Source organism: Homalodisca vitripennis, unplaced genomic scaffold, assembly GCF_021130785.1.
Source record: "Homalodisca vitripennis isolate AUS2020 unplaced genomic scaffold, UT_GWSS_2.1 ScUCBcl_400;HRSCAF=2322, whole genome shotgun sequence".
NCBI classification, from domain to species: domain Eukaryota; kingdom Metazoa; phylum Arthropoda; class Insecta; order Hemiptera; family Cicadellidae; genus Homalodisca; species Homalodisca vitripennis.
The window spans coordinates 84,188-107,685 of record NW_025776542.1 but is presented as its reverse complement, the minus strand read 5'-3'; the positions used below and the strand labels follow the sequence as shown (position 1 = coordinate 107,685).

The 23,498-nt window shown below is 31.8% G+C and overlaps 1 protein-coding gene across 1 annotated transcript in view; it reads right to left on the bottom strand.

Moving 5' to 3' along the window:
- Positions 1–21,880, bottom strand: part of LOC124370675 — a 31,809-nt gene extending 9,929 nt beyond the window's left edge. The window contains exons 1-2 of the mRNA XM_046828961.1: positions 21,077–21,880; positions 20,141–20,896 (exon numbers count right to left, since the gene is read on the bottom strand). Of these exons, the coding sequence (XP_046684917.1) occupies positions 20,141–20,896; positions 21,077–21,880 (1,560 nt within the window). The remainder of the gene's footprint in view (positions 1–20,140; positions 20,897–21,076) is intronic.
- Positions 21,881–23,498: the final 1,618 nt, after the last annotated feature.

The window sequence follows — 23,498 nt, the reverse complement described above, 5'->3', positions numbered from 1 at the left end:
GGCATGGAGTGATAAATTAAGGTTCATCCCCAGCAACCAAAACTGTAACGGAGATAATTGGTAAGTGGACTGTGATCAATGATAACTTTGATCTCTTTGACTGCTGTGAACTGGACGGATTGTGTGTGTTGAACCACAACTCCTATACTTTTATAGTCCTAAAAATATTATATATTCCACTCCTTGAAATAGAATCATAATAAGTTGTTCATAAAACCTTTGAGCAACAGTTAAGAAGAAATTATTTAGTTTTTATTGGAATTTTTTATTTGTTGTTCTTTGCCTAATATTGCCTATTGTTCTTTCCTTTGCTCATAATTGGGAAATTCACCCATTACAGAAACTTCACTGATGATATTTATTTACACTTTTTTATTTAAACAAATAGCGTACTACGTGTAATTAATGCTTAGAAAACAAAGAACAGTGTGCTACTAAATGTTGTTTCAGACGTTCAAACTATTTTCGAAATACTCCATACTATACGTTACGAATACGTATGCTTTTGGGATGTTTTTGCCTATCTCTAACCTTAAGTCTTTTTGTTTTTTTACACCTGGAAATATGATACTTTACAGTCCTTGAAATGGAATCGTTACTTTAAATAGGTAATAAGTAAAAATTCCCTAGACCCTAGGATAACCATTCAACTCAACCACCGTTATTATTAAATACAAATGAAGACTATTATATTTGTGTGCATGGTCACAAAATTTCTATTAATTATATGTTTAATATATTATTGATTTACTGAGAGCTACGCATATTTAATGACGAGCTGCATACATTTCTTTTCTATATGTTTATTCTCACGAATATCAAATATTAATTGGCCTAGAGATATTGAATTTTGCATAAAATGTCATATGTAGCCAAAAATGAGTTTTATGATGGCACATGTCACTAGGTTAGATTTTTCTGAGCGGTATTGTGTAAATTTTTAACATTGGTCTTATGCGTAACCATTATGGCAGCAACAAAATTACAGAATATATAAATTTGTTAGATAACTGTTTCCAAACACAAGACATTTAAAATGTATCAAACTACTTCCAACACATACAGGATAATGTTATGATTACTCTTGCAATATGTATTGAGATATATTTTGTTTGTTGAATTAAAATTTTACGTGAAAGAGCAAAAAAAATTATGTTAGTTTAGTGTAACCATGGAATTTGCCTAATTGTCAAGAAATACAGTGTTACAAATAATTTGGTAAAAGTGGATGTATTTTTTTATGCTTGGAAGAATTTTGATTTGAAAAAACAGGTTGTTTAAATCATTACTATTAATGAAAATGAAATTAATAATATAAACTCTTAATAGTTTTAAGCACAAAATAAATATTTTACTACATTTCATATATGTTACATCCACATTAGGAGAACCACTTAGTTACCCTATGTTATACTAAGATCTAAAAAAGGCAAACAACTTCTAGTTCCTGTCTCGACGTTGGTCCAGCAATTTGCGGATTAGCTAAGATATAGATAAAGTAATGCTATTTACTTCATAGAATTATTCTTGCACTGCCAAGAGAAACTAATTATTACTTTTAATTATAAAACAGTATATACCCGTTGCACCATTAATCCATATTCACATTTAAAATCTAATATAGTACTAATTAAATATTTTCTCAAACTAATAATGAAAGTTTCTGTGTTATTAAAAGCATGGCTCTGGTAATAAATATTTTTATATTAGAAAAATAATTATTCGCGAACCAAACATATTTATTATTGAGGACTATAATTCATATATTGTTGTTGTGTTCATGACATGTTGTGACTTGACTCTGTACCGTGTCACAACGCTCTGGACACCAAAAGTACGGTTATGTGTTTGGTTAATCATTCACCTCAGCAAGAGATCGAATTTCAGATCTCGAAAATTAGTGTTACTGATTTGTTGCATAAAACAAAATCATGTTTCTTTCACTTAACAAATAGAACAAAAATAACTATAAGTGTATTGAACCGTATCATTTCTATGGAAATTTTTAAACTCGCAATAACTTTAGCATTTAAACCGTAATATTATTCAATTTACATTTTTGTAGTTTGTTTCATATGCAAATAAATTTAGATTACTTAATATATTCGGCCCGATTAAAAATGTAGTAAACTCTTAAATATTTTAAATAATAAATCAATAAAATAAAATTTAATATTCAATGATATACAACCAAACTGATACCTGCTCTCTTCTAAGATCTCAGAAAAAACACTAAAATTAAAAAAGATTATGTCATACACGTGATGTACGCATGGCAGTGGCAGCACAGGGAATAACTCGATGAACCCTCTTTATCGTGAGAGCCTGGTATACATGACATTCGTGACGTACATGTATTTATTTCAAACCACTTTTTATTTGACTAGTGAGAAATGTTGGATTATGAATCTGAGCTAGAAAAATTTACCATTGACTGTTCCTCTTATTCTCTTTGGTAATATCCTTGCACAGGCCAGTGGTTCATAGGTCGGACCGAATAAGGCTTTTAAAGAGGATCAGCGTCTCCTTTTTTATGAATTTTTTTATACATTTTACGGTATTTCTTTATGTTTTAAGAATGTGGCCGTTCAAGTTTCAAAAGGGAATAGTAGTTATATACCAGCTGTAATACGTCGTAAAAACTTATAATGGTGCAACATTATATTCATGTCAATCAATGGCAACACGGTTTGTTCTGACATGTTTTTAATGTCTCTTAAGAAATAAACGAGGTAATAACAAGAATTCAATTCCTTATATTTATCAAAATAATGTTTAATTGATTGTAACTAAAACTCGTCACAATTACGTGTATTACTGTGAAGTTTGTCCTTTATATTATCGATTGAATTAAAAGTTTCAATATTAGGGTCGTAAATATGTATCTGTTAAACAGGGTTTTGTCATCTATTTATCAATACGGGTAAGTAAAACGATTAAACAACGTGTATTTATATGTTTTCAAACACAATTCAACTGCACTGGACATTGAAATTTAAGTAAATACGTTTTGTTATTATGTTTATCTTAATCCGTTTTAAGTATTCTATACATAATTTAATGTAATGTTTACCATTGAAGGCTATTGAAAACAAGGGATTAGATGTTTTGCAATTGTTGTACTAGCTAAAAACCTAGATACATTTTATGCTGATTACTTACAGAATTATAGGTAAATTAAAAAAAAAACTCAACGTGATAAAGGTTTTTTAAAATTATATTTATAAGCTACATAAAATTAAAAAAATCTTATATGGACATATATATTTGTATTACAGAGTGTATTTAAAATTTAAAACATTGAATGATAATATTCTATGCTTTTGTGTGGGGGTGTTTACAATTTGGGGTTTGTAAATTAACACGATGTTTTGAAAAATTGCTAATTTGATCTCTTCATCATATGAATAACTAACCTAACGTGCACAATAAACATAACGTTAAGGTAAACAAATCACAACAGACGTTTGTAATACGCTGAAATCAAAGCCCACGGCAATATATAAGGGTAAGGTTACTACAACTAACAATAATAAATTATTATGCATTGATTAAAAAATACATATCACAGTACATTTATATCACGAACAGCAATAGACAAATTATTAGATCAATGGAAAATAGAAAATGCCTATAATAATGCCAAGATAATTTTTTATTAGATAATGGATTGGAGATAGCCACTTTTCTGTTTAATTAGTTTACTTTGGATAAGGTTTTGAGACTCAGTTTTGACTACTCGTTGATTTTTAAGAACTCTGGTAGATATTATGGCCGTCTTTTAGGGTTGTTTCAGTGTTAGTAAACAAAGAAGTTTAATTAAAACTTACGGACAGCTGAGCTATGGGCCTGTAAAATAACCTAGTTTATTATGATACTTACAATGTATATTAATGTATAAATCTCAAATCGATGTATGAACAGAGCCACCACATTTCCTATGACGATGCTATCTTGGTTCTTTTGTAATGACTGATTATTTTTTTCCAATGATAGTTGTCTGTCAATGGTTATTGTTATCGGGTTCTCTGTGGCCTATTGAATAATTATTGCTCTATTATCAGCGTCGTATTCAACTTTGGCGGGCCCCGGAAGAGATATTCGGTAGGGTCCCGCCATCATGTCTCTGTCACAACGCTTTCCCCTCCACCCACTGCTATCCTATTGCCAAAATCTTATTTTGTTAATAATAGGAAGATTAGGAGTAATTCACATTTATTAGATCTCGTCAGCTGACACAGTCCCTTTGAATAGACGTGTTGCGGGGCCCGGCAGGGGCCCGGTAAAATTTTCTAAAAACCGATCTTAGTACGGGGCGGTCTATTATAGTGAATTTGTCAGTTCAGTAAAATGGTAGAGTTTTATATTACTACCATTAAGACATATGTGGTTGTAAAGGCCGTATATAGTGAAACCCGTATTGCAGACGAGTAATATATTGGAAGTTGCCCCAATAATTTTAGTACTCATTGCAACAAAATAGTCTTGGGGTGTTCTCTAAATTATAAAATTACATGCTTCATATTCTACTTAAAGATAACAACCAAACAATGATGTTTGTTTATTTCGTCACGACAAAATATGTATTTATTGTTTTGTTAATTTTATGTCCTTCAGGTATTTTTAATTTATAAAAATAAACACTATTTAAAAGTGTCGGTTATGTTTTTTTCAACGCAATAGTAAACAAAACTAAACTTTGTAGAAGAAAGATATTTTATTAAATTAACAAACTTTTCACTGTAGAACCTGCATGAATATTCATTAAAGCTTAAATATTTAACTCTCGGAATCTTCGGAAGTTTCTCAAGAACGTATTTTATTAAAACCTATATTGCCATGGGAGATAAACTCTTTGTTTGACTGCTCCTACATTATTTAGGGTGGGATTAATTTAGTAAAGTATTACAACTCTTTATTATTTATGTAAAAAAATGTTACATATTCATGTTATGCACTTTATTTCCTTTTCTATTGATGATAACTTGATATAATTCACTTAAATTTTATTTTATTTTTATATGTCAAAACTATTTTTACTCCTTATAATAAAAACTATTTATTTAAATTAAATTTTCATTAATTCCATTTGTCTACATTGATACAATAAATAACCGAACCTGAAACTAAAAGTTATTTCCTGTCTTGTAACGACCTCAGTGAGGTATTTATCAATATTACAAAGTATCATTCCACTGTAATCTGTGTATTACTTTTATTGCTTTATAAACTGGTGTAATAATACAAAAAAATAAATATCTAATCCTGATAAAATAATACACTGTTTGAGTAAGCAGAGAGTAAAGTTTTAAATTTAAATTTTACATATTACATTCGGCAAAGGGATATTTGTGGTAATAAAAGTGAAATATGTAAAATATATTTAATAAAAGAATTAATCTTTAAATAAAGACTATTACAAGAGATATCTGTGGAAATAACGCCACGATAGTTATTAGGCCTAATGAAAATTAATACGAACTCTCTTTCCACTACGTGCAACGAAGAGAACAATAAAGATCGGTAAAATGCGAAGTTATGACTTTTATGCTTAAATTAGTATTGATTATACTTATACAGTGGTGCTTTATGGTTATTTCATATTTTAGGTGTTACTGACCAACTTAAAAGCTATGGTTTATGGTGATACTTCTTTACGATACATGAAATTTAATTTTCTACTTTTCGTTATGCCCAATACAAAACCTAAAGTGGTGCAAAAAAAAACATGAATATTCTACAAATCAGCTGTCTGCCAAACTTTTTAGATTAGAAAACCATTTTTTTAACTCAAAATAAACGTAATAATTTATTAATGAAATATTTTTTATAGAACGTGCTTATATACAATAGTACAGTATATAATATCATGTTCTGAAATATAGTCCTGAAACGATTAGAAATCTAAAGAAAATTTTTTTAAATTTTATTATAATTAAACAAACAATAACATTTCTTACCGCAAACGCCTGGAATTGCACATTAATGGTAGCAGAGTGATCTATGGTCCTCCAAAATAACATAATGTTAACATATTTCAACCATACCATATAATTGCATAGGTCTTATTATTCTTACCCAATATATACTGTATGCCCTCACGGAGCAAATAATAATAATTAGATCTGTTATTTAATAAATTACTTCTTTTCTCCAGGATCTTGGAGATTGCTATCTACACTAGTTGGAATAGTTACTAACTGTATTGCATAAACAATACTTTTATTCAGTTTTTGAAATTTTTCGAAATTAACCCTTTAGTCAGTGATTCATTCATCAGATAAGTTATGGGTTGAATACTAAATCACAATTTTAATCATATCCGTTCACATTCGATCACTTCTTATAGCTTTTTTAATTCAAATACTAGTACAAAAATGAACCCAAAAATAAAAAGTTCAATAAACTGTAGCATGTATATTAAGAGCAAATACTTCTCTATTATTCTTATTAACATCAGTACCAGTACAGATATACACATTAAATACAACTAGAAATAATTATAGCGACGAATCACGTATAATGATGAAGTTTGCATAAGACAATTTCTAAATAATGAGCAGGCTTATTATATATACGTAACCCATAAGTTAATATAATAATTAATTATTTGTGCACTAAAGCCAAGTTCCAAGTTACCTAAAATATTTATAAGTTTGTGAATTTTTTAACTAAAAATATTAAGCGTCCTAATTGGTAAAAAACTAAAAATGTTTCACTAAGATGTGATTGATGTTGTGGTATTATTCGATTCTAAATATTCATCTATTTAATATAATTAAAAAAGTTGTTCTTTTAATATAAAATAATCATAATTTTTAAACATTGATGTGCATGGTGAAAGAGTTAATTTATTCCTAAAAAAATTAGCGATATATATTTTTCCTGTTTTCCCTTTACTTTCTTTACGCGAATTAAATGCTTTGGTGGGATACTAAATTTATAAATAATTTCATACATTTTCAAAGACAGTTTACAATCTTTCAAGTACACCTTAGTAAGGTAGAAAGTATTTAGCTCGTGCGCAATTACGCGGCTTTCAATATAAGAGGCGGTGCAATGGTTTGAAGCATTGCCAAGAGAACAATAGTTTACTTTGCAGCAATCATGTTAAATCGAAGGCCGATAACCGCAAGTCCATTACGGTTGTACCGCAGTTGATGAGTGCACGGGGTGCGGTCAGACAGTTCAGAGCAGATTACGATACTGACTGCGGCTACTGGCCAGCGACTATACGTATACTATTACACTGCACAATATGACTTTTCATTCCCATGCATTGATTAGCACATTGTAATTACAAACAATAAATACCATATTTGTATGTTATAAAGTATTTTTTTACACTAAAATTTTTTTTTAAAATTATATATAATTTAATAATTTATTTTGATAGCCTAAAATGTTTATTTGCGATATTTGCTAATAAAATATAGTATAGAAATGGTATGAAATAATTTTTACCTAATTTTTGATAAGAATCTTAAATTTTACTTAATTTTATCTTAAATTAGTGTGCATATGAAATTCTGAAAAAGAATGTGATGGCATTAAAAATAAGTTCAGACAGTACAAATATCTTCTAAAGGTAAAGGTGAAAGGCGAGCATCAAGATGAAAAGTGTGAAGAACCTGGATATAAAAGAATTAGAAATTCTTGAAATTTGGTTGATTTCAATAAAACTATTATCTGATATTAAGATTTATGAAAGGTTTCTTTACGAAGTCATGTGCGAAATATAACACACAATAACAAAATAAAGAATTATGATTGCTTAAAAAAGGTGTCTTGAGTCTTTTTTAGTATAAGAAATTTACAAACTGTAGAGTTATATTTTACACCTGTCCATACGTGTATAAAAGTTTAATATTCCATACAAAAGAATGAAACATGTTTTCAGAAATAAGGAACATAATTTAACTTTACAGGTGTAGGGCACTCTTATCCCCTAAAGATAGTGAGACCTTAAAAGGTAACCTGAAATTTTTTACTTTGTTACGGAAACGATTGAAACCTTTCAATTGCATGTTAAAGAGGATATAATGCAGGTTTCAAAATGTGCACAAGGGAAAATTTCATTGCCTATATTTAGTTTAACAAATTTGTAATTCGAAGATATCAAGAACAACTGATTATTTTTTTATTGTATTCTAATAACTCAAATGCACTAAGCACGGCAAATCTATGCTGGCATCACATGGCATTGGTGATAATATGATATGTCTGTAACCCTTACATATCAGCAGCAGTAAATATGTGAATCATTAATTAGCAGAAGCAAGATTAGATGTCTGCAACCCTTACGTAATAGCAGTAGCATAACTCAGAATTATTACATAGCAGACACAGTATTACATGTATGCAGCCCTTACATAATAGATGTAGCATGTATCTCAATCATTAAATAACAGAAGCAGGATTAAATGTGCAGCCCTTACATAGCAGCAGAATGTAGTATCTTATCAGTAATCCTTGCATAGTAATAGCTATCGTTATTTTATTTATCAACATTGCTATTAGTTTATGTAACACTTATATAACGAATGGCTATTTCTTGAGAAAAAAAACTAAATTGTTCCAAATAAATAATGTAAGAATCTAGATACACTCTCCCACCAAGTTTAAATTGAGCAGTTTTATTCATTTCCTAGCAGCAGAATGGAATTTCGCAGCAGAAACCCATTGGAGCATATGCAGTGTTTAGGGGAAAAACATTATCAGTGATGATGTTGTGCGTGATCTGCTTAAAAAGTTTATTGATAGTTTTTTGTCAAATGCAGAGATCATTTCAAATTTGAAGCCATTCCGTTATTTTTGTGGGTACCAGTCAAAATATGTAGCTTTCTACACCACACACGTAAAAAAAACATCATTTATAATGATTTCTCCGTAGATACCGCAAATTCTCCGATGGAGTACTGCTACTATATACCCTTGTGCTAGCAGAAAACGAATAAACTCATTAATTCTCATTTAGCGGCATAATCAATTTGGCCATGTTCATGCGACTCCAGCTCAACGCTGACTAGCTACTTTTACTCGGCAGTGATTAATGTTGTAGCAGGCAATGTGCGTGATCGACTACTGCGCACACACTGTTGACCTGCCTTGTGTGTCTGCCGTGAGTTCGGAGGAGGTTGGATAAACGGTCCTCTTGTAACCTAAAGTTAATGATCCATTCAAAATATATAAGAAGGAAATGCGTGAAAATTGTAAGGCCGAGTCTGTTAAGTAATAAGGATTGCGGTTAACCGATGTAGACCTCAGTTAAAAATTTTTATAAATTTAGCTATACAAACAAAAGTGTGAATGTATCATCTAGGAATACATTTAAAAATATTGGAAACGCTATTTAATTGTTACTACCGGACTCATCCACTACTTAAGACGCAACCATTACTATTACTTTATCAGTTACACATATAGTACTCTTGTTGCCACGAACTAGAAAATGCCAAGTAGTTTGTTAACAGTTATAGACGACTGAAAGAATTGTAACCAGTACAGTAACATGTTTTCGACGCGACTCTTTATCCATTATATTTTTATCCTGTCGACATATTATCTAACGATATTGATTATATAGTCTTCTCAAAGTTCTCCAGATATGTCAGTTTCTTTCTGTAGATACTCACTGATCTGTGGGCTATAAGAAACATACCAAACTTATTCCCGAACTGATATTGCTCTAATTCAGCGGCAAGAGATTGAGATTAATGGCCCTTGTGTAACCTAAAGTTAATGGTCCTTTCAAAATATATATCAAAAATGCGTGAAAATTCTAAAGCCGAGTCGGTTAAGCAATAAGGATTGCAGTCAACCGATGCAGACCTCAGTTAAAACACCTACTGCAGTTGTTACGGTTTAATTAAAAGGCCTACACAACTACAGTATAATTTATTACACTTTATCACACGGAACTGGTAGTCAGCTCCATTTAATCACACAGTACACTGGGTATTATCATTCATAACTGTGTCATAAATGGAACGAATGTTACAGTTATTATAGTAGTACTTTCTTCACTCATGGATAATCTTTAAGTTTACATATATAATATATACATTTTAGGGATTAGCATGTATTGATACCTTTTCTAACTTTCGTACTGGATAGAAAATGGACAGGCATTAACGAGAAATGTTATGTCACATCAAACATATTCTGTAAGACAAGCATAGTACGTATTTAAAATTCATAATATAATCTTTGCATTTAATTAGCATTTATGTTTTCAGTTTAGGTTATAGACAAACTTCCATTAGCATTTTATCATTTTTATAAATTACATTGATTCATTAAAGCATGTATAAAATATTTTACGCTTCTATTTAGTTATATGTCTTACTTTTACGTTGTAGCAAGTTCGTCCATTGCTTAAAACAGGAGGAAAACTCCAACATAAACGTGACTATGATTAGATTTTATCAATGTTTTTCCAAGAGTAAAACATTGTAATGTTAGAAAATTAAAATCTTAAAAGTGACAAAAAGTGATATTTTTTCAATGTACTGGGTGATACATGGAGTTTAAGTTAGCTGGAGGTTGCACAAAGGTGTCCTATGTTCCACTAGGTTAACTAGTTAAGGCTATTTCGCGTCAGTGTAACGTAAGTTAAACGTAAGGTAACACTTGTAATTAAATATTGATGATATTTCAAAAAGAACTCCATTACTAAGAAGACCATTGCAAAAATTAAGAATATCAAGCCAGACCTCTTTCAATTCATCAGCATCTTATCGGTGAGATTAACGCTTTCTGATTTCAGACGAAGGACTAATTGATCTGTACCAACGATCTTACAACGTCTGTGCTTTAACCATTTAGAAGAGCTAAAAAAATAAATTTTACAAAATGACTGCAAGAATCGTTTCTATAACTTCAGCTGTCCTGACAAAATAATTTTACTTTTTTGGTAAGGAAGACTTTATAAAACAAAAATAGAATTATAAACGTGTCTATAACACGTAGCGTTATATGTTGACACCAAGTGCTAACACGTAGTGACTCTGTAATTGTAGAGAAATGTTACAAATACATTTTCGTCATATTTGTGTTTCTGAAAGAGAGTTTAATTAATTATATTAAACATTTATATTTACACTATACAAGGTGTCTTATAAAATTTACCAATATTGTGATTTTAAAAACTATAAATATAGCATAAGAAGTTTATGCTATATTTATAGCATAAGTTTATAGTTATTGAAGTTTTTTTATTGATATAAGAGATATTAAAATTTATTTCTAAAACGAAAAGAATTATTACCATTAAAAAGTACACAATATATTTTATATTAATGTGCAATACGATAGTAAATTAAAACAGTTCTACTTTTATTATATGTATATATATATATATATATATATATATATACATATATATATATGTATATATATATATACGTCCCTTAATAACTGAGATAGGGGTGGCAAGTGATGAGATTCCTTACGAATATTGAGAAAACTCTTTTTAGAATAACCAACATTTTTAATTATCTAAATTTTAAATTTACCAAGGTTTTTTTCGAAAATTCATGTTTTTGAAGTTTGTCATGTATCTAAAACCAAATAAATGTTTCAAATATAGTATTACCTCCCATTTATACGGTTGTCTTACCTCAGTTATTAAGAAAAATATTCTGAAAGTACACAGAGTATAAGTCTCTGTTGCCATAAAAATACAATTTAAATATATTTTACATTAGTTTTAGAAACTGACTGGTCAGAAGTATAGAGTTTGAATCCTCTGCACACATGGAAATTACCCCTATTTTAAAGCTTCCTAACAGTTATTGCATTCAAGATCACAATAATTAAAAAGACCATTGTAAAAAATTGCTACGTAAAAAGACGCCATTTATACATATAGTAGTTATTGTAAATCCCAAAATTAAAAACGAAACGGGTTTTACAAAAGTTAAAACTATAATTTTTACTGATTTTGCATCTAATTATTAATTACTAATGTAATAATAATTAAAAAATCCCGACAGGAGGGAAGTAGCTGTATATCGCTATTTGTGTACCTAACATTATATGACGTAACTGCGTCTGTGGATAATGGTATGAGTTTGATACATCATAATGTTCCATGAGACCCGAAGTTTAATGACAGAATCAATAGCACCGAATACTGAAAAAGGAATTGTGACCTATTTGGAGCATACTGTTTAAGTTATATTTAAGTATTTTACTTGGTATTTTGTAACGAAACAACTGAATGTGTGTACATGATTCTGTACTTTACACGATTTAAAAATAGTTAAATGTATTTTGGTTAGTTAATAGAGAAAACTAGAATAATAGTTGAGTAACAGGAATAGAGTCTAATTTAAAAACTAAAACAGTTATTGACGTTTGAATAATTAAATCTATTGTACTCACTAAAGATGTAAAAATTCCGAGAGGTTATATGGCTTAGTAGTTTATACTTTGGAGAGTTAAGAGTAATCATGTCAGTTTGTGAGCTGCAATATTAATTATTTCAACACTCTGAGGGACTGAACTTTGTCACTGGAAAAATTGTTTTCCACTGCTTTAAAGTTTAAATACCCGTACGAGAAGAGTGGCATTTAAAGTTTGCACGCTGAACAATTACACTTTTAACAATACAGAAATAGTGCAATTAAAACGTATTCTCATACTAGTGTTTCCCGGTTAACAAGCAATTTTTAGAACCTTGCCATTGTTCTCTAATGTTACGTTTACATATAACGCTTCATTGTTTTTTGTTATAAATAAGGATGGTCATTATTATGAATGTCAAGTTTTATATTTTACAGCAACAGTTTGCACTTCCTCACTATTAATATAACAACATTTATTTATGTAATATAATAACATAAATTTTGAATGTATTTTAAATAGTTGGATTCGTAAAGCACTTATTGTTTAAATATTCCAATACTGATGGAGCTATGTGACCAATAATAACTTTGATCACGTATATAATTTCTGAAAATTGGACTTAGACATTTTAGTCACGTGAGGAACGTTATAACCAACATTTAGTGTAATACATTGCTTTCGATGAGGAATGTATTTACTTCTCTGGAATCCATTTATTTATATAAAGTTATAATTGATATAAAATAATTTTTTTACTACATGCATGGTTGATATAATCAGTATATAATATTATGTTATTGTTATATAATTTTAAATTTTTACTTGCTGATTTTAAGGTATAAAAGTAAATCTTCAATCGTTGTAAAATAGTCTTCATTTGTAATTGTCTTAGTCACTAACGTTTCCTGTTTTAACTTCAACAGTTCAAATGGGTGAATTTATACATTTATTATTACTATAATTATAGATATTTAATGTCATAACTTTGCATTAAAACTATATTTTCACGAAATATGGAAAATAGAAACTGTACAGCAGGCATACACTCATGCTTACCCAGAGATGCTGGGTTCACATCTCCGTGCCAAATCGCTTGTTATTATTTAAAATAGCATTAAATACGAGCACAAACATTTAAATCTCCGACACCGTTTATATGAAACCAATTGTACACGAGACATTGTTGTGTACACCCCTCTGAGCGTGACAAATCCAAAACCATGCAATCTGTTAAACCACCCAGATCGTCCCCACTAGTATCGTTTTCGGATTTTAGCTTTGCCTATATCATCTATTGAATCATACAAATCGCGAGGGATTTGATCAATTATAGTGTCACACAATTATCTAATTTATGTTGTGAACGTGGTACCTAGTTTTATTGTAGTTAACTTCTATTCAAGATAATCTGATTGTCTTATTTTTTCGTAATATCGTGTATATATACAACATTGTTAATTTTTTTATGATTCATTAAAATCTCCACAAATGTGATGAAATAAACTAACTAATTAAATATAATTTATCAATATTTTGTGATGAACAATACATTTTTATGGTGATTAACCAAACCATTAGTTATGTAAAGACTTGATAAGTTGGAATAAAGATTGACCATAACTCAGCTGAGGTTACATTATCTTTGTCGTTAAAAATCTTCAGATGTTTTGTCAAGAGTTAGGACTGATTATCTAAGTAGATTAATTTGTTACTGTTTCTAAACTACAAACAATCGTAATTTAGTAAATGACGTTATTGTTTATGTTTGCCATTACGGGCGTTACAACAATTCCGAATTGGGTGGAAGTGTGTACGTAACTGGCTTGTCGAGCTGGAGGTTGAACTTTGAACTCCCATTGTCTAGTTACATTGGTTTTCCACTTCTCATGTTTATTGCGTGTGCATGGAAGAACTTTAGAGTAAAGTTAAATCCAAAGGCTGGTAATTTCTACGAGGAAATAAGTAGGCGGGCCACAGTTAATTTTAATATCGAACTTGAACCCTGAGATTGGATCAATTTATACAATTGTTTAATTTAAGTTCATTACATTTTTACTAGTTTATAATCGTAATTAATTGTTTAAAACAAGTGTTCAAATTTGGAGGAACTGGACTAAATAGTATTGAAAAATTTACAAGTTCGAATGTTGTTGGTCAAGCGTAAATGATTTATTCTTTAGTAGATAACAGCCCCTCTTTCTTATTTGATTATGAGTTGAAAAATAAAGAAGATAATTTTCATAAAGTATTATAATGTATCACTATGAAGAAAAGATCACGTTGCAGATCTCTAAAAGTGCTGTTACCGATTTATTGTATCGCTGAAAGACGAAAAATTATCAAGAAGATTATGTTTCCATTTTGGTATATTGTTAGCTTTCTTATTTTAATAATATAATAATGTGAATAAATGATAATATATCAGGAGTCGTTTAGATTGAGTATAGCGTGGAAAGATATAAAATGTGTTAGTAATCTGTTTAGTAGCTAAAACAAGTTTGATAAATTATAAAAATGTTTTTAAATTGTGAACGGATAATAGCCGGAACGATTCTCCTCTTTTTATACACGAGTTTAACCTGTTGCATGCAGAATGTCATAAAAAAACAACCAACAGGTTACTAAGCTAATCTACACGGTAATCTTAAAACGGCAAAGACAATGATAAAAGACATGCAACATGAAAAAACTTGAACTAAAAGACCAACTTTGTTTCAAAGAAATAGATTGGACTTAGTGGAAATGTCCAATAGTTTTATGTCCCTTGTGTACAGGGAATAAAGAGACTAAATATTTGTTGTATTTTATATGGCAATAGATTATTATATTAGTAACAGGATTACCAGGCTAAACATGAGAAACTTAATATATAATAAGTATAATGGGTTTTTTATTAGTATTTTACACAATGTACCAGTTTTTCGTGGAAAGAGAAACAGTTTTAGGAAGTCTGTTTATCTGTGTAGAAAAGTTTAGGTAGATAGATAGATATTCATAAAGTTAATAATGTGACAGAAATTATTACCTATATCAGCCACGTACTGTATAAATGTTTTAGAATGACGCATATAAATTAATAATAAAATGCTTAAATTTATTTATGAAGAGTAAATTAATAAGATTTAAATTGATGACTGGTTGTAAATTAACGCGTAAATGTTTAATGTATGATTTTATTACATACTGAAATACTTTGCGAAATGTGTTTATCTAATAATATTAATTTAATAAAGGCATCGTATATTTTGATTTATGAGGCAAAGCGAGAAGACTGCTTTAATATTTTGAAAAACTAAAACATATTTAATGTAAAAACTTACTGATAAAATTAGTGTACAGTGAATGATATTACATCTTCATAAAACTTACTATAAGTGAAGTGCAGTTAGAAACATTAGTTATACTAGATTTTTTTATAAAAATCAGTGAGAAAATTATGTAAAGTATTCCATTATATACTGTTTTGTGCGATATTTCAATAAAATTCTCTGTTAAAACAAATATTGATATGATTTATTGATTGTGGCGTGACATTTCACCGTACGAAATTAATTATATATCATCACGTAAAAGCAAAATGTTTTGAACTTGCCTGAGATGATAAAAACACAATTTAATAGTTTCAACTGTGCTTGTTGTTTTCTATATGAATATCATGTGCGTGCGAGGAGTAGTAAAGTTTTCTCTCTAACTTGTTGTTTAGATTATAAAACCATGTTTCCCTTCTTATTTAACTCCAAAATTTTGAGCACAAATTCAGTGAATTTAATTTATGCTCAGCTAGTATCTGGTACAAATTATTTATTGGGTGTAGTCTATGTTATCAACATTTGATATATGTTTCCAGCTAAAAGAACATAAAGAATCAGACAAACGAATCTCACAACCTATTACACGTTGCTGACTTATTTGAATAAGTGAATCTTCTAAGAAAATTAATCTCAGACTAATTATTTTAAATTATTTTAGGATATTGAATCTTTCCGGATGTAAGTAAAATAAACACTGCACATGGTTGACAATTTGACTAACACTTTGTTTTGATTTATCCGTAAATAAAGATTTGAAAAATACCAGTCAGCAACGTGTATCGAAAGCAAAACCTGTCACGCTTTCCAATATCCATCGTCAATTAATAAAGATCTATAAATAAATAAAAAAAGTCAAATTGATCTTCGGGTTGCCTAGAAGGAATAATTTCCTCACGTGCAAATAAAATGTCATATTCACCCTCTTATAAAACCTAGATTCTAAGCATAGATTACCCTATTCCACTAGATACTAATTGATTCCAAAATCCAAAGTATATAGTCTTGAGTAAATTTGTTCGAGATAAAATTGGACGGACGTCCCATAGCAACTATTGTTCATTTATGCAATCTTTTTGCATAATTAACTGGTCTAACCATTGTACTATAATCCAGATTTTAATATATTTGTACAGTTAAAGTATGTATATTGTTAGTTTGATTAACTTTTCAACCAAGAATTTGAGGAGGTGGTCTTGCTTTCATCCAGTTTGAGAGGAACTATGTTTTAAGTGACCTAAAAGTTATTTATTCGTTTGAAACCATGACTGAAATGTGTGATATATAAATACAATCTTTATTTAGAATTTATATTAGTATTATATTAGTACAAGAAAAATGTATTGAGCCTCCAGAAAGTCATGTTTTTAAAAAGGGAAAATCTGATGGATAATTCTTACCTTTACGACTTGGTTAAATACGAGTACATGAAACACGTGCTACCAGAAAGGATTGAAACCATTTTAGGATAATATCGATAGTAAAGAAAGTTTACGTTTTCTTAAAAGAATATGATTTTACACAACATAGAATGCTCGTCTAATATAAAAAAATAACCCTGAAGCATAAAACAATAACCCAGTCTAATACAACTGTCCTAACCTTTCAGCTTCCTGCTAAATTTGTGTACAAATACTGTAGGTTTAAACAGGAATCTCATTCTGGAAACCGTTGTTTTGGTGCCGCGCCATTCACGTAAGCTCTCTGTAATTATAAATGTAGGAACATACTTTGTGACGTTTGCTACTGCTGATTCGTCAGCTTCATGCCTTTGTAAGGTTTTTGTAGGGTTGGTTTAGTTTAAGATTAAGGTTGTGACATATTTTGAGCAAGGGTTGCTGTGAGAGGATTTAATAATAGGTTAGATTGGCAGTACAAATACCCTCAAATGAACCAACACATTTATTTGTGACAACATTTCATTAAATTGATTAATTGATTGCGTCAATCGACATATTAAGCACAAAACTTAATGTCTTAATACTTTGAAGACATATTTAATATTAAATTATTCATTACAATTTATTTTGAATTTAATTCATTATAACATTTACTAGTAATTTTGTAGTGTTGCAATAATAATGAGTTCATGGACTAACATGAGAAACTTTCATTAAAATAGCTAAACATTTACATGAATTTATATTTTCGAAATTGTGAACATATAAATAGATATGGAATTGAAAATGATTAATGAACCCTAAAATATACTAAGTTCTTAAAATTACTTACATTTTATTTCACATCACACTTATTACGCCTAGAGATATTTTTCCGCACACGAACACAAACACTCCCGAACTTCACTTTTCGAATTCCCGGCCTCCACTTCCACCTCTCCTCCTTGTTCTTCAGTTTTGATGTTCTTCTCCCGCCAGCTCATTGACCACGCCTCTGCCAAATCTCTCCATCATAATTGGTGAGTAACAATTTTCCATATCAGCATGGCTGTCCCTTACATTGTCGCACGGTTTTTACAAATAAGCATTTCCTGTTTGTTCACCATCGGCGTCTGGGCGGATGTGCGTATCTACTTACATCCGGAGGATGTTTGTCTCGAATTGCAATACGAGACTTCCTTTCCAGCAACTATCTGTACATCTATTCTATGAATTTAATTTTACTAATAATACATATGTCTTACATTCCCCTGGCTTAATGACGATTCTACCTACGAATCGTACTTATAGTCTAATTAAGGTTATCCATTGGGTAGTCACGTTCATGTACTGTAGGCTTCAGAAATTTTATTTTGATGTTATTAATGTGGATGAAGTAGAGGGCTATAAAAAGAAGTAGTGTTATTATAGAAGTCCAGGCTAATAAAATGTACAAAATGAGTTCCATGTTGTTTACTATGTTTTTGTCGTCGTGCTTTAGCTGGAAGTGGTGTTGTCTTTGTAGATTGTGAACAAAGCAGGTGAATGCGCAGGTAGCTCGGAGAGTAGGTAGTGTTGTTGTGTTGAGAATGCTGTGTAGACATCTTCCTTGTTGTCTGCCAAGTCATGTATTTGGTGTTTATTTATTTATTTATTTATTTATTTCCAACGGATTTATTCCATTTTTACATTCAAGATCCATAATTCAAGATCAATAATTACAACTTAACCTAAACCAAAAAATTACCTCAACAAAAACATGTGAATGACTGAAAGGAAATATTACATAATACTCTAATGCAAGGCATGATATATGCTAGAATAAAAACGTATTTAAATGTTTTAAAAACTATAACAATACCATAATGAAAGAACGCAACAATAAATAAACTATAACAATAGAAATAACATAATAACAGAAATAACTTAATAACAGTAACAACAGAAAAAACATAATAAACTATAAAATAATATAACAGGGATATTCGTAACAGTGTTTCAAAACAGCAGACAGTAAAGATAACAATGGTAAATAGACAAACTATGACATACAATAAACCGAGAAAATGAACAAACATAGACATTAAGTGGAGGCATTTACGTTGGCAGCACTGCACCTTTCACTTTCCACTTCAATGATCTCACGCCATCATGGAACAGGTCGACAGTTATAGGCAGGTTGTTGCCGGCCCTCTGCAGGCGAGCCACCGTGCTGTTTGCTGCATAGTTTGTGCCATAGTGTTGCCTGATGAAGAGGTCATTGGAACGAGTGCTGGATGGTGTCTTGAAATTGAGGAGTTGAAGGACGTCCGGGCAAACCATCTCACCGTTCACCAACTTATGGAGAACCACTAAGTCGGCTACAGTCCTGCGAGTATCAAGATGTTCCAGTTTAAGTCTGGCGTACATATCATCAATTGGTACTTGTTGGTATTGGTATCCATTTCTGACACCCACCAAACGGATGAAACGACGCTGAACTCGTTCAAGATCATCACAAAGGTACTTTTGGTGTGGATTCCAAACAGTCGATCCATATTCCAGAATCTGGCGTACCAGGGCACAGTATATTGTCCTCAGGGCTACCATATTTGTTATATGTTTAGAAAAACGGGAGATAAAACCAAGCATTCTGTTTGCCTTCGAGCAAATATTATGAACGTGAGCCTCAGGGCTAAAATTCTGTGTCAGAGTAATTCCCAAATCTCTCACTTCATTTACTCTAGCGATGGTTTCTCCTTGCAACAAGTAATTGTACATTATAGGCGAAGTGCAACGGTAAAATGATATGGCTTGACATTTCTTGGCGTTTAGTGACATTTTGTTTATTAAGCACCATTCATGTACGCCATGAAGACTATCTTGAAGTGATTCACAATCCGCAACATGAGTAATCTGTGAGTATAACTTGACATCGTCCGCAAACAATAGGCAGTCACTGTTGATATTCAGAGGAAGATCGTTTATAAAGAGTGCGAAGAGATAAGGTCCAATGATAGAGCCCTGGGGAACACCGGAAAGTGAGATAAACTCAGAGGATATTGAGCCAGCAAACTTCACTGCAAGCCTGCGCTCAGAAAGGTAACTCGACAGCCAACGAACCGAAATGTCATCGAAACCAAGCGCAGAGATTTTCTTGAGTAATAAGGCATGGTCAACAGTGTCAAAGGCCTTGGAAAAGTCTAAATATATTGTATCCAGCTGTTTGCCATTAGCAAAAGCATTCTGCACCTGAGTCTGGAGTAACATTAAGTTTGATAGAGTCGACCTTCCTGGTGAGAAACCGTGTTGCTGAGGACAGGTTAACTGAGCAATCCTAAATCTTATTCGATCAAGAAATAGATCCTCAAAAACTTTGGATATCGCTGAGAGAATGGAAATGGGCCTGTAATTTGAGGTGATGTCAGTAGGTCCTGATTTATGAATGGGGACCACGTAGGCTGCTTTGAACGCCTCAGGAAAAATTCCCATCGCAAGTGAAGTATTAAATATGTGGCAAACTGGAATGGCCAAGATGCTTCTGCTGTACTTGAGTACCCCTGGTGGAATCCCATCAGGGCCCCAGCCCTTTTTGTCATTAAGGTTTCTAAGCTTCTCCAATACTTCTTCAGGGGTGAACTCATAAGCAACTCCGTCACCGAGATGGTAATATCCGCTTGGAACAAAGACCTCCGTAGGCTTCGTGAAAACCGAGGAGAAGAAGTCCTTGAATGCTTCACACATCGCAAGAGGCTCCTCAGCAACGACTCCATTGTGAACAATCTGAGAGGGCACAGACGAAGATTTTCTTGTGGAATTGACATGACTCCAAAATAAACGGAAATTGTTGGGGATTCCAGCTTCCACCCTTTGTATATGCTGGCGATAATCCCAGGCAGCCAAGACCCTACACCTTGCTCTTATATTAGCGAATCTGGAATAATTAGATGCTGACGGAAAGTGCTTGTATTTTTTATGTAAACTTTTTTTTGTTATTATTAAGTTTTTTAAATAAGGTGAAAACCATTTAGGAAACGGAGAGTAGCCAATTCTTCTTACTGGCGAGTTAGCCTTTACTATATTGGAAACTGTAGAGATAAAGGAATTTGTTGCCCTGTTAAGGTCTGAGTTGGACAGTATTGCATGAAAGTCAGTAGTTAACAACGAGCGATGAACATTCATAAGGTTACACCTTTTCAGATCATATATGTGTCTTTTGAATAAATGAGATTGGTTGATATGTCGGTAGTGGATCTCAAAGGATAAGGGTGGGTGGTGTCTCTCCTCAACCGGCAGCAGATTATCGCTCTCCAGTGATACATTAATATCTTTATTAGAACTCAGAATCAGGTCCAACATGACGTCTCTGCTGTTATAGATTTGATTGATTTGGTAAAGCTGAAACAAGTCCATCAGTGACCGTGCCACTCTTGACGCTGGGGAATGCGTACCAGTTGACAAACCATTCCAATCAATCCCGGGAAGGTTGAAATCACCCACGACAACCACCTCATCGAATCTTCGCCCCGTTGACATTAGTGCCTCTATTGACTGTAACAAACTATTGTATCTGGAGGGAGGCTGCTGAGGAGGGATGTAACAAGCTACTAGGAGCCATGAGGTGTATTTGCAGGGCTTAAGCTCAATAAGAAGGTGCTCAATATCATTGATTTCAGAGTAGAGTTGAGTTGAGTTGATAGCATCCCTGATGGCCACCATTACTCCACCCTTACCAGACTTAGAGCTGCTCAGTGGAGACCTATCACATCTATAAATTGAGAAATTCTTAGGCAACACCTCAGCATCGTCAACGTCAACTGACAAGTTTGTCTCCGCCAATATGACAACGTCGAAGCTAGACATAGTAATTGAGGACTTGAATTCATTCAGTTTGCTTCTCATTCCATTCACATTTTGATAGTAAAAATAAGTATGACCGTTGGATGAAACTAGTTTTTTGTCTTCTTAACTATCATCGGCACCCCATTCTGATACTTAATTGTTAAATCCTTCTCCCCATTCCTTTCTCTGACGGCTAGAGAATTTCGAAGTTCTTGCAAGTGATATCTCTCCTTGACAGTTCGATCACGGGACACTTCAACAGCACTGTCAGGGAAGAGACTGCTAAGTTTGGGAGAATCAAAATTTTTAAAGAAGCTGATGGCCTCACTTGTGTCACCAAAGGAAACCTTCATGCGACGAGTGTTATGTCGCAATGTCACAACACCATTCGAAGAAATCTCCGACGAACGTGAGCGATCTTCTGTTTCTATCTGGTTGCTGTCTTTAGATGAATGGGAGGTGTTCTGCTACCATTTGTTGATGTATGAGGGTTTGTAATGTGGAAAGGTTGTTCTGTATCTTGAAATAGGTTTGGGAGTTGTTGAGGTTTTTAGGGCAGAAATTTAAAGAGGGTTCGTTTTTAGGTAAATTTTGCTGTGTGTTGAAAGGAATTTTTTATGTAATAGGGATGGAACTGATATAAGGTAGTGTCTGAGGCATTGGAGTAAAGTACGCTCCTGTGAAGATTTGTACTAGAGGCTTATTGGGTTCTGGGTTCTTCTATGTTGTGGGTTGATGTGCTGGCAAAGGTGGTCAAAAGAGGCATGGCAAGTGCTGTCAGTAGTAGTAGTAGGAAGTGCTGTAAGGACTTCATCTGTCTCGTTGGTGGTCGGGACGGTTAGAGTGCTGTAGACTGGTGTCTTGTAGATTGGTGTCTTGTAGACTGGTTTCTCAGGTTGTGGTTGGTTTTTCTGGTGTCATAATTCTAAAACTTAATATCTACAGGTTACATATACATTTTAGTTTAATATTTTATAATTAATACATATTTATGCCTAAGGTTTTTATTTACAGAAATCTTTTAATGACCTCTCGATGGTGTGTCGTATTTCCCTAGCTCTATGTAATAATATTTACTAAGCATCTTGATCTCTAGTGTTCTTAAATAAGGTTCGATATTATGTTAATTTATTATATTACAAAACGATACTACGCACCTTTGTTTCTGAGGCATATGTAATATCCCTTCTTTGTGCTTATTGTCCATAGTCATCATCATGATCATAATATATGTTGCCAAATCAAGGCTGTATAGTTTGTTTATGAGCAATATTGCCGTGTTAATACATACTATGTTAAATATATGTTACTTTTCTTCAATGTTAGATTAGCTATGTAATAATTAAACATGTTATATAAGTCATTTACATGTCATATATTGAAGTATTTGTTTATCCTAGGATTATATAATACAGAACATGTATGTCTCTTTCTTTGAGATGCATCTCAGGAAAATTGAGTCCTTGTAGGGTATATTATGTTAACACTGCTATCTACTAGCTTAAATAAATATGATATATGTAGTATACTTTATCATATTTTATATTCTTTATTACTAGGCTATGTATACACGTATCCCTCAGGTAAGTATAATACGTACGTTTGTCAAGTTAGAGTACGCTTTGTTATTGCAGTAAAC